Source organism: Phyllobates terribilis, unplaced genomic scaffold (assembly GCF_046119375.1).
Source record: "Phyllobates terribilis strain yellow unplaced genomic scaffold, ASM4611937v1 Scaffold_3__8_contigs__length_932513732, whole genome shotgun sequence".
In the NCBI taxonomy this organism is placed as follows: domain Eukaryota; kingdom Metazoa; phylum Chordata; class Amphibia; order Anura; family Dendrobatidae; genus Phyllobates; species Phyllobates terribilis.
The window spans coordinates 842,421,075-842,433,316 of NW_027362763.1; the positions used below are offsets into that span (position 1 = coordinate 842,421,075).

The 12,242-nt window shown below is 41.6% G+C and overlaps 1 protein-coding gene across 5 annotated transcripts in view; it reads left to right on the forward strand.

Annotated features, from left to right (window-relative positions):
• The window catches only part of RRBP1 (ribosome binding protein 1), a 67,203-nt gene that overhangs the window by 37,641 nt on the left and 17,320 nt on the right, over nucleotides 1-12,242 (forward strand). For all 5 annotated transcript variants that reach the window (XM_073672490.1, XM_073672492.1, XM_073672493.1 and 2 more), the window contains exons 4-8: nucleotides 100-222; nucleotides 1,303-1,455; nucleotides 4,791-4,909; nucleotides 6,805-6,958; nucleotides 10,964-11,102. In XM_073672490.1, the coding sequence (XP_073528591.1) occupies nucleotides 100-222; nucleotides 1,303-1,455; nucleotides 4,791-4,909; nucleotides 6,805-6,958; nucleotides 10,964-11,102 (688 nt within the window). The remainder of the gene's footprint in view (nucleotides 1-99; nucleotides 223-1,302; nucleotides 1,456-4,790; nucleotides 4,910-6,804; nucleotides 6,959-10,963; nucleotides 11,103-12,242) is intronic.

A 12,242-nucleotide genomic window follows, 5' to 3' on the forward strand; every position in this document is an offset into this window, starting at 1 on the left:
TTAACTTTTCCGCAGCTCGTTTAATATCCTCCAACTCTCAGAAAGTTTATGGCCAAGGATGCAGCTAAGCAGACTAACGTATTTTGCTCTGATTTTTAGGCCTCTCAAAAGGGAGATCCAGTTGCAGCTCTGAAAAAGCAGTTGGAGGAGAAGGATAAATTGCTATCATCAGAACAGGAAAATGCAGCCGCTGCTAAAAATAAGCTGCGTGAGCTTAATAAGGTGAGCTGCATGCACGGCATCGACACCCCTAATTTTTGAGCTATAGAAAAGTTCTTGTCACATGTAATGGGGTTTCTGGACTTCAAGGATTCCATAAGAAGGTGGGGATTCGCCAAACAACTGCCTGTCCCTCGCTTCCCTGTCTACAAGGAAATATCACATCTAATAATTCTTGATTTGTGTTTAGACGCTTTGGTATGAAATAATTTTTCCAGCTGATGGTTTTTTTTTTGTAATTGGAAATAGTAGAACAGTGACATCTAGTGGTTGTATGGATGCAGTCCCCCTGAAGAATTACAGCAGAGACTGCTTATCATATGCACGAGGAAAGCTCTTGACTTGCGTCAAATAAACCTATAGGCTCACATTTACCCTCCAGAGGCCTAAAGAGTATCCTTTTGACTTCTATTAGGGGTTACAATTTTTTTCTTCAGCATGCTCTGCTGCAACATTGAGACCCTAGTATAGTATGCTTATTATATACTTAGTTGACCAAGGTAGCAGATACATGTAATAATAGGCTGAGCTGCTGGATTAAAATTCTCTTGGCGTGACCGAATAGAAGGTTTTCATTAGCACTACGCGTTTCGACACCGAATCTGTGTCTTTTGCAAGTGAAATATGGTATGTTGTTTTTTTTTTCACTTTAAAGAGACGCCAGTTCGGCATCGAAATGCGTAGTGCTAATAAAAACCAAGAGAATTTTATTCCAGCAGCGCAGCCTATTTTCACACTTTTCTTCCACCTTGTTCAATTTTTTTTTCCTGGTGGATATCCTCCCCCAACAACGGGGCGGCATCGGCTGGCGCTCTATACTCATCTGTAGTTATCTCGCACAACCCCGCCAGGTGAGCACCATCGATTGTCTTTTTCCTCCTCCATTAGGGTTTTACCCCATGTTCTGTGCTCTCTCTTCCCTATACAGCTCAATTTCTCAACTATATAGATATAGTGACATACAGCGCGCACTGCAAAATGCAGAGTGAAATAATATGAGTATATAATTTTTTTTTTATATTTTATATCCCTTAATGCGTTATCATCTTTTATTTATAATTTTCATTTTGTATTTTTCTTCAGGAATTGGCAACAGAGAAAACCAAAGTTACTAGTGTTGAAGCCAAATTCAAAGAGCAGATCTTATCTCGGGACCAGGAGATCAATGCTCTGCAAGCCCGAATGCAAGCCAGTTACAAAGATCACTTGGTAGAGATCCAGCAGCAACAAGGAAAGGTAAAGTATTGTGCTTGGTGCCCCATCGCCATACTGCACCATCTTCTGTACTCCGACTATACTATCAAATGTTCTGGACTGTGGCACAATTATAAAAGAGAATCCCCCTATTAAAGACACGACTGCTAGTTCTACCCAATTATAGGAATGGTGAAGATCAGCTCTAATCTGTGTCTAATTAAATTGTACCAAATACATCTATGTATTAGTTGTAATGGAAAGTATGGAGGATGCGTTGTCACCAAGCCCACCCAGTTGTGTTACCAGGGGCCGCACTCCATGTAGTACAGCAGGTACGTTGCTGTAAGTTTCACTTCTTCTCTGCACAGCTTTCCAGTCTGGGTGGGGTTGAAAGTCCGGGCATTTATGCAAATCTGTGAGGTGAAGACAGGTGCATGTCAAGGAAATGCAACCGACGCAAGGTTACCTACGTGGGATATTTAAGCAGTGAGTCATCCTAAAGCATGTAAGCCACACCCGGGGTCCGTGATGAAATATGAAGAATAATCAATATACTTGCAGACAGGTGTAACCAGTTGCTGTATGGGTGCTAAGAAGCGTGCAACAGCATCCAAACTGTCACCTTACTAAGCTTAAAGGGGTTTTCCCAGGAGCAAAGTACATTTTAATTAATAGATCTTGGAATAGTAATAACTTTCACAATTGGATGTGTTTAATAAAATGTTCCTGTGCTGAGATAATCTTATAAATGTGCCCCTGCTGTGTACAGTGTAATGTCTGTGTCTGACCGTACAGGGACATGGTCTGATCATACCACAGCTCCTGGGCAGGATTAAGCAGACCCGCTGAAGTTCGGGTTCGGCCGAACTTAAGTCCAAACTTCGGTTTGGGTACCAGACCTGTACCCGAACTTGAACCCGAACCCCATAGAAATCAATGGAGAACCGAACTTTGGAGCTGGAAAAACCTGTCTCTCACTCCCGAATTCTTGGACATCAGTTTTACAGTTCAAGTTTGCTCATCTCTACTCCTGGGCAGGGGTGGACACAAAAGAGTATACAGACAGGACAGCATGGGATCGTAGCTGATTCTTTTTGTGAGTTAAAATATTTCACTGCCTGTTTTTAAGCAATGTTTTACCTCAAAGAATAATTTGTGTTCCCGTGCTGTCCTGTATGTATAGTCTTTTGCTTCCTCCCCGCCCAGGAGCTGTGGTATGATCAGACCATGTTCCTGTATGGTCAGACACAGCCATTACACATTACACAGCAGGGGCACATGTATAAGATTATCTCAGCACAGGAATTCAATTGCATCATCGTAGTTGAAAGTATTGCAAAAGTGTAATATAGGTTTAGCTATATATTTTTAATATACATTTCTTATATTTTATTATTTTTTTTAAATGAATCTAATAAAGATTTTTTCGTAAACAGAAAATATAATATTCCGATGATGCAGTGCGACATACTGATCAAAGCCATATAGCAGTAGCAATCCGTTGGATTATGACCTAACCTTTTAATAGGTAAAACCTAAAAAATATATAGTAAATCCTGGCCAAAGACTCCAAATTGCAACACAAACGAACATCCAACATATAATGTGTAATAAAAACACACACCCCGTTCTGCAGCGCCAATTGGTGTATTAATCAATGCTTATGCAAAACAAGGAAGGTGTAAACTGGAAGAAGATAAATATCATATATATTATGGAGTATAGATGAGGAACAATCTCAACAGAGTATAGGGTAAGGGGCAAGTCCAAACCCAAACTTCACTAATATCCAAGGGTTTCATTGTCCTCTCCTGACTCGTTTCCTTGTTTAAGATTCATCAGGGGAGACACAAAATATGGTCCTAGGCTAGTGCAGTGCTGGCTCATGAAAAAGCTTCTCTATAGGGAGGAGGGGGTTTGGACTTGCCCCTTTCTCTGTGCATATGAGGGATCCCTAGTGAGCAGCTCAATTGTCATCATCCGACGCGTTTCCTCATTTAAGATTCCTCAGGGGAGAAAGAAAATGTGGTACTGTCTGGTTCCAAGCTAGTACTGTGTTGGCTCATGAAAAAGCCTCCCCATAGGGTATTTGCCCCTTTCCCTATGAGGGAGCCCATAGAACAACTCGGGCTGTATCTTCGTTCCCTGGTGAGATTGTTCCTCATCTATACTCAATAATATATTTATTTGTTATCCTCTTCAAGTTTACATCTTCCCTGTTTTGGGTTAGCATTGATTAATGCACCAATTGGGGCCTTATGACTTTTGGGTGCTGCAGAACAGGGAGTGTTTTTATTACTCATTGTATGTTCGATGCTAGTTTGTGTTCTGATTTGGAGTCTTTGGCCAGGATTTCTTATATATTTTTTTTATATTTTACCTATTAAAGGTTATGTTTTAATTCAACTAATTGTTATCTACTATATAATCGGCTTATCCCGTCTGTCTGTCCGTCCAGGAAATCCTGCGTCGCTGATTGGTCCGGCCGCGGCCAATAAGCGACGCGGGATTTCAGAACAAGATGGCGGCCGTTAGCGGATCATCTGCCTCACGGAGGTCAGCGGCAATGCAGCTGGGAGATGACCGGCGCTAGCTGGGAGATGACCGGCGCCGCTCCCCGGTCCTCCCTTCACACTTGCCGTCGGGAGATCAGCGGCCCTAGCCGCTGATCTCCCGACGGTAGCTGCAATGGAGGTCAGCGGCGATGCAGCCGGGAGATGACTGGCGCTAGCTGGTCATTTCCCGGCTGCTTGCAGCGGAAGTACCCGCATAGGCAGCGCCGCTCCCCGGTCCTCACTAACACAGTTCGCTGATTGGTGGCGGCCGCGACCAATCAGCGATATTGGCGCGAAATTTAAAACACCGTTGTCCTGATTGGTCGCGGCTAGCCGCGACCAATCAGCGACTGGCACAGCCCGGCCACGAATTGGCGCCGGATTTGAAACACGCAGGCCACCGTCGGGAGATCAGCGGCAACACAGCCGGGAGATGACCGGTGCTAGCCGGTCATCTCCCGGCTGCTCGCAGCAGAAGTACCCCGACTGGCGGCCTCGCTCACCGGTCCTCCCTTCACACTTGCCGCGTGGTCAGCGATGTTGTCACAAGCAGTATTGACAACATGATGTAATTACAAAATTCATTAGGGGCCCTGGGGGGATACATTGGGGGGTTAATTTAAAGTAGTGCACAACCCATTTAAACACTGCTTCGCTGATTAGTCGCGCCTGGTCGGCCGCATACATATTCTAGAATACCCGATGCGTTAGAATCGGGCCACCATCTAGTTGCTATATAATTGTGTATTTTGTTTTTTAGTTTTTTTTTTTTTTTTTTTTTTTGTAATTTTATATTCCTTTTTATTGCTGTTCTTGTAGATTCGGGCTCTGCAAGATGAACTTGAAAATGGCCCCAAAGCACAACTTGCTCGTTTACAGCAGGAAAACTCTATTCTCAGAGACGCACTAAACCAAGCAACAAGCCAAACTGAGAGCAAGTAAGTTTAGCGATCTATGAATACAATATATAGAAGCTATCTTTGTATTATAGGTGATAATCCACTATGTCAGTGCTAGGCATAGTATATATGATATGGTGTTCCCGAATTTCCCCCACTTTGGGACCCATCTAGCATCAGACAAAGCACAGTCACTTAAAAGTAGGCCATTATTAGATGGCGCTTTCTTCTCTTTTCCAAGTGCTTAATGAGCGCTAGGTAGTGAGGAGCGGGAGTGGCCATGTCGCTGGTTACTTGGTGCCTCGAGCGTTGCGGAGCTGCTTTTGTAGACCTAGCTCAGCTTTGCTGCCAGTGAATAATCTGGCAGAGTTCTGTTTTCTCCTGGCAATACGACACACAGAAAAAAAACACTTTGCCGGCAAACCAAATTGTGCCACCCGCTTATCTGAGATTATAAATGTTCCATATCAAAATTACTGTGACAAAATAGTGAAACCATTTTAATACATTATTTGTGTCTCTTTGCAAATTTAAAGAAATAGCAAATATAAAATGTAAACATTTTTAAAATCCTTTTTATGTCCTTTAAAGTTTTTCATTTAAAGCGCACCTGTCAGTAGGATTGGACTCGGTAAACTCGTACATACACTGTCAGGTGAGCGACATTACACTGATTAAAATGATACCTTGGTTGATGAAATCTGTCCTGTGGTTCTTGTGTAATCTTTACTTTCAGTTTGGAGATAATGATATGCTCGTGCTTTGGGGCGGCCTGTGGGGGCACTCTATCTGGTGCTATGCTTTCATATTCATCTGTATGCTCTTATGACATGTCACTCAGCCTCACTGACCTGTCTCCTATTTTACCTAGCACCGCACTACTAGATGCTTTATGTAAAATAGGAGGCAGGTCAGTGATGGCACAGTGAGCTGATATAAGAGCATGCAGATGAATATGTAAGCAGAGCACCAGATAGAACGCCCCCATAGGCCGCCCTGAAGCCCGAGCATATCATTATCTCCAAACTGAAGTAAAGATTACACAAGAACCACAGGACGGATTTCATCAACCCAGGTATCATTTTAATCGATGTAATGTCGCCCACCTGACAGTTTATGTAGTTTACAGAGGACAATTCTGCTGACAGGGAATCTGTCAGTAGGATCAACCCTCCTAAGCCGTCTATATGGGAAGATGGGTCATAGAAAGTTGAAAATAATGATACCTAGATGTCTGCGATCCGATGTCTTATTCCGGGAAATCCACATGTTTCTTAATATGTAAATGAGCTGTTAAGAACTATGGGCCATTCACAGATGTCCCGGAGATTCTGCCTTCAGAGATTATTTTAAATGAAAAGGGGCATTATCCGTGTGAAACATGTAATGACTAACAGTCTGCTCTCCTGATCTACATGTCTCACAGTGGCCTTCTCCGGGAGATCTGTGTCCGGCCCATAGATCAGTTACATATTAAGAAAAACATGAATTTCTGTGGAATAAGACATTAGATCGCAGATATCAAGGTGTCATTTTATTAAATTTGCTATGGCCTACATACCCATTTAGACTGCTTAGGATGGTTGATGCTACTGACAGATTCCCTTTAAGTTCTACTAAAAGCAGAGGCAGCCCTTTGTGTATGGGAAAAAAAGCCACATTAACTTTGTTTGTCCACTTATGTTGTTTGAGGCTATAAACCATCACATGCACAAAATCAGTAAAAAGTGACTGGTCTTTTAAGACTGAAAGATCTGGTCGCTTGCCACAGTGACATCTGCCTTTTTTATGCTTTTTTTGTTCTCGTAGTCAATCCACCTAGAATCTGTCCTACAAACACTTTTATTTATTTAGATTTTTAAATTCATATTATCTTTGTCTAAAAGCTTCATGCTGTGAAATACTACAATAGTATTAATATATTACTATTTTAGGCAGAATGCAGAACTGGCTAAGCTTCGTCAAGAATGCAGTAAACTGTCCAAAGAACTGTCTGAAAAGTCAGAGGCGCTGCAGCAGGAGGAGCAGAAGAGGAAGAGTGTGGATGGGAAAATCTCTGCCTACGAAAAACAAGTGTCCCAATTAGAGGTACAAGAGAGTCCATTTACCTCTAAGAAAACACAACATTACAACTGAACACCACTTATCATGCTATATATTACTAATATGATTTATGTCAGGGGTACACAATCTTTTCTGGTCTATAGGCCACATTGGCAGATTGAACCCATCCCGAGGGTTGCAATGAAGCTTAAAGGGTACCTCTGCTTTCAAGTAACTACTCAGAATAAGGTGTCCTGTGTGAGTAATAACCTTAGGAATGAAACCATTTTTGACCTTTTAGGTGACTTATCCTGCATTCTCCCCAGTTTCCCCCTCTCCATTCTCTATCTGTAACTTGTAATCCACTGGTTACTGGAGGAGTAGGAGAAGAGCTGCTGTGATTTTTAACATAGACTGCACAGCACAGAGGGGGAATGCCTGCTCTTGATTCACTTTTTAGTTCACAGAGATGAGCTGCAGCAACATGGCGACGTTATACAGCAGAGTTGAGCTGTCTTGATCTAAAATAACCTCTGATGTGAAGTAAAACCCTTGTTACAGAGCTCTGCACAATGTTTTTCTGTTCATTTCCCTCCCTGGTCCTGACTCCTCCTCCCTCTCCTCATTATAGAGGATAATGGGCTGTCACATGAAACCTGCTATCCATCTACTGAGCTGCTTTTTCCCAGTGGATGATGAGTTCAGGAAGAAGGGGAAGAAGTGTCGGATAAGTAGGGAAGGAAGCCGATTTCTCTGTTAGGATACATTACAAATATTCTTACAATCGCCTATACTATTGATTTCATACGACGTTTGTTGAAAGTACAGTTCCTTTTTTTTTTTTAAAGATCTATTATCGTTTGAGATTTTGTAGCTTATCTAAAGTACAGTGCATGCCATGTGTTCCTGGAGAATGAAGTCCCTTCTACATGGCTTTGAGAAAAGAGATTCTATGTGCTTCTCTCTCCATTGTCTTGTCTTTTATGAATGTTTCGCTATTCCCATAATACTACAATAAAAATCCCGGCACACATATATGGCCGACAATTCTACAACTTTTTCAAGTGACACACTGGGGCCAGGATACCCCCCACCTCTTTTGACAATATATGTGGATTGTAGAAAAGACCGCACCAATAATATTTATCCCTCTCCCTGCACTAGACCTGACATGGATAATATGTATCGATGACCAATTGGTTGGGGGGTCAGCAAAGGATGCTTTCTTGGGCTGCAGATTAATAATAATATTTATTTTTATAAAGTGCTAACATATTCTGCAGCGCTTTATATACATAATCATCGCTGTCCCCATTAGGGCTCACAATGTATATTCCCTATCAGGATGTCTTTGGAATGTGGGAGGAAACCCACGCAAGCATCGGGAGAACATACAAACTCCTTGCAGATGTTGTCCTTTGTGGGATTTGAGCCCAGGACCCCATCGCTGCAGTGCTAACCACTGAGCACCATGCAGATTGCGCATCCTTGGTTTTATGCATGATGACATCTTAAGCAAGATTATGTTTAACCACTTAATAACTTTTGCCGTACATTTATCATCGGTCGCAAAGGAAAGTATGAAGCTGGCTCAGCAGCTGAGCCTGCTTCATACCAGACAGATGTCGGCTGTGTTACATAGCTGACATGTGCCTGTAGCTGCAGCGTCCAAAGTACACTGTGATCGCTGCAGTTTAACAACTTAGATTTCTGACAGTGGCATTTAAATGACATCATTGCTCCCATTAGCCCCCCCCCCCCCCCCCAAGGTGTGACCATTGGGTTACCACTGCAGCCAGAGACCTGCTGAAGGCCCCCATAACTGCCATCGTTGTCTTCCCATGAAGCTCAGCCACAGGCTGTATTCTAGAAATTGAATGGACCTCAAATCTAAAAGGAAGCTGCATTTTAAAGCCACCATGGCTTCTTCTTAGCTGTTATGTTGCTAGCCTGTGATGTTCTCAGAAGCAATATTATTAGCCCAAGGGTCACACAGATCTTGGTTATTAAGTGTACAACCCCTGGCAAAAATTATGGAATCACCGGGCTCGGAGGATGTTCATTCAGTTGTCTAATGTTGTTGAAAAAAAGCAGATCACAGACATGGCACAAAACTAAAGTAATTTCAAATGGCAACTTTAGGGCTTTAAGAAACACTAAAATAAATCAAGATTAAAAATGTGGTACTCCGTAAAGGTAATTTTTTTCAGTCCAAGCAGAGGGAAAAAACTATGGAATCATTCAATTCTGAGGAAAAAATTATGGAATCACCCTGTAAATTTTCATTTCCAAAACTAACACCTGCATCAAATTAGATCTGCTCGTTAGTCTGCATCTAAAAAGGAGTGATCACGCCTTGGAGAGCTGTTGCACCAAGTGGACTGACATGAATCATGGCTCCAACAGGAGAGATGTCAATTGAAACAATGGAGAGGATTATCAAACTCTTAAAAGAAGGTAAATCATCCCGCAGTGTTACAAAAGATGTTGGTTGTTTAGTCAGCTGTGTCTAAAATCTGGACCAATACAAACAACATGGGAAGGTTGTTAAAGGCAAACATACTGGTAGACCAAGGAAGACATCAAAGCGTCAAGCCCGGAAACTTAAAGCAATATGTCTCCAAAACAGGAAATGCACAACAAAACAAATGAGGAATGAATGGGAGGAAACTGGAGTCAATGTCTGTGACCGAACTGTAAGAAACCGCCTAAAGGAAATGGGATTTACATACAGAAAAGCTAAACATAAGCCATCATTAACACCTAAACAGAAAAAAACAAGGTTACAATGGGCTAAGGAAAAGCAATCGTGGACTGTGGATGACTGGATGAAAGTCATATTCAGTGATGAATCGCGAATCTGCATTGGGCAAGTGATGATGCTGGAACTTTTGTTTGGTGCCGTTCCAATGAGATTTAGAAAGATGACTGCATGAAGATAACATGCATATTTCCACATTCATTGATGATATGGAGCTGCATGTCAGGTAAAGGCACTGGGGAGATGGCTGCATTTCCTTTTCAATAAATGCCCAAGTTTACATTGATATTTTGGACAGTTTTCTTATCCCATCATTTGAAAGGATGTTTGGGGATGATGACATAATTTTTCAAGATGATGATGCATCCTGCCATAGAGCACAAACTGTGAAAACATTCCTTGAAAGAAGACACATAAGGTCAATGTCATGGCCTGCAAATAGTCCGGATCTCAATCCAATTGAAAATCTTTGGTGGAAGTTGAAGAAAATGGTCCATGACAAGGCACCAACCTGCAAAGCTGATCTGGTAACAGCAATCAGAGAAAGTTGGAGCCAGATTGATGAAGAGTACTGTTTGTCACTCATTAAGTCCATGCCTCAGAGACTGCAAGCTGTTATTAAAGCCAGAGGTGGTGCAACAAAATACTAGTGATGTATTGGAGTGTTCTTTTGTGTGTTAGTTTTTCATGATTCCATAATTTTTTCCTCAGAATTGATGATTCCATAATTTTTCCCTCTGCCTGGTCTGCAAAAAATTACCCTTACTGAGTACCACATTTTTTCTTGATTTCTTTTAGTGTTTCTTAAAGCCCTAAAGTTGCCATTTGAAATGACTTTAGTTTTGTGCCATGTCTGTGATCTTCTTTTTTTCAACAACATTAAACAACTGAAAGTACATCCTCCGAGCCCGGTGATTCCATAATTTTTGCCAGGGGTTGTATTCCTGGCTCGCCTCACTTTCTGGGTACAATACTCTTGAGTCAGAAGGAGAAGAAAGGTTGGAGTAGCCGCTATGGTAAACATCTGAATTGGGGTTGTTCACACGTTACATATTTGTTGTGGATTTTCTGTACAAAAAAAATCTGCAGACTAATACGTTAGAAGCCAAGTGGATTAGATTTCCACATATCTACTCCACACGCTGCAGAAAATGAATCCTGGAAATTGACATGCTGTGCAGATTTTAACACTTGCCATGTCCATTCCTTCATCTAATTTTACATTTTTGGTCTTGGAACAATGGAATAGCGTTGCGTACTATGTTTATTATATCTTTTTTTTTTTTTAGACTCTACAGCAGGAGAGTGAAGCATCACTACAGAAAAGACTGGATGAAGTCAGCGAAGAACTGCGCAAATCTCACAATACGTACAAAACACTACTCGCAGACTCCGAAAAGGCCAAAGGAGAACAGCTGAGCGTAGCAGGTAATGGCTAAGGTGTATAAACCTCTTACATGGATATTGCATTTATTGTTCTTCCCATATGCTCCCTTCTTTTTTACGTACATTATTGAATTTCTGCCTTTTGTTCACAGTAAAGTCCTGGGGATAAAGGATCCAGACAATACATTGAAATGAAGACTTTCTTAACCTTCTTTTTTTTTTTCTCTGAATTACATTAGTTCCCATCGATTTAGGAGACGCTCCTCCAGGACAAATGTAAAACTTGGCTCTAGGTGTTGGGTATTCCTCCACCCCCAAAATTTCTCGATCTGATTTTCCTTTTAGGCGGGGTTGACACAGCGTTTTCTCCTATATTCAGTGGCTACGTCGGGGCTTACGTCTGAACCCCCCAAAAAGGGATTTGGGCATATGTGCCAATGGGGCCTTTGACTATAATGATGCAGACGGTGTCACAGTGTGCATATATTACTATTAGTCTATATATAAGCTGAATTAAGTATATTACACTAGCTGAGGTGGAGAAATATGGATTTGCATTAAGTAACCACACCTATGTATTACATGACTGATATATAGATCAGACTTTTGATCTACATGTTGTTAGTCAAATATTTACATAGATAATAGTACATTAATGTGGGTGTGTTATTTAAGAGCCTTGGTTCTTGGTATTCATTTAGACTAAGCAACAATGTGGGAAATATTCAGAAACGTACATAGACCTCACGGGGCCCCATAGCAGAAGTTCTGTTTGGGCCCAACACAAAAAAATAATATTCAGTGGGGTCACAGAAGAGCATATCTCACAACTTTGCAGCCCTTCCAAAGTAATTATGCTCCTATTAAAGCCCATTAGTGTTCCCACGCACTAAGATACCCCTTTCATGGTCCGCTGAAAGTGTGATGCCATCAAATGCACCCCCCAAACACTGTAAGATACCCCCACAGTACCCTGTAAAACAGGGGTGGGTAATTAATTTTCCCAAGGGGCCACATGAGAGACAGTGACTGTTGTGGAGGGCCAAACCAATTTGCTGAAATTAATTCTGCTCAATATTTAATATTAACATTACAATTAATATCACTTAATATTGAGCAGAATTAAGTATACTGACATCCCCTATATACTAATTGAGCCCGCATACAGCCCCTTCTATATAT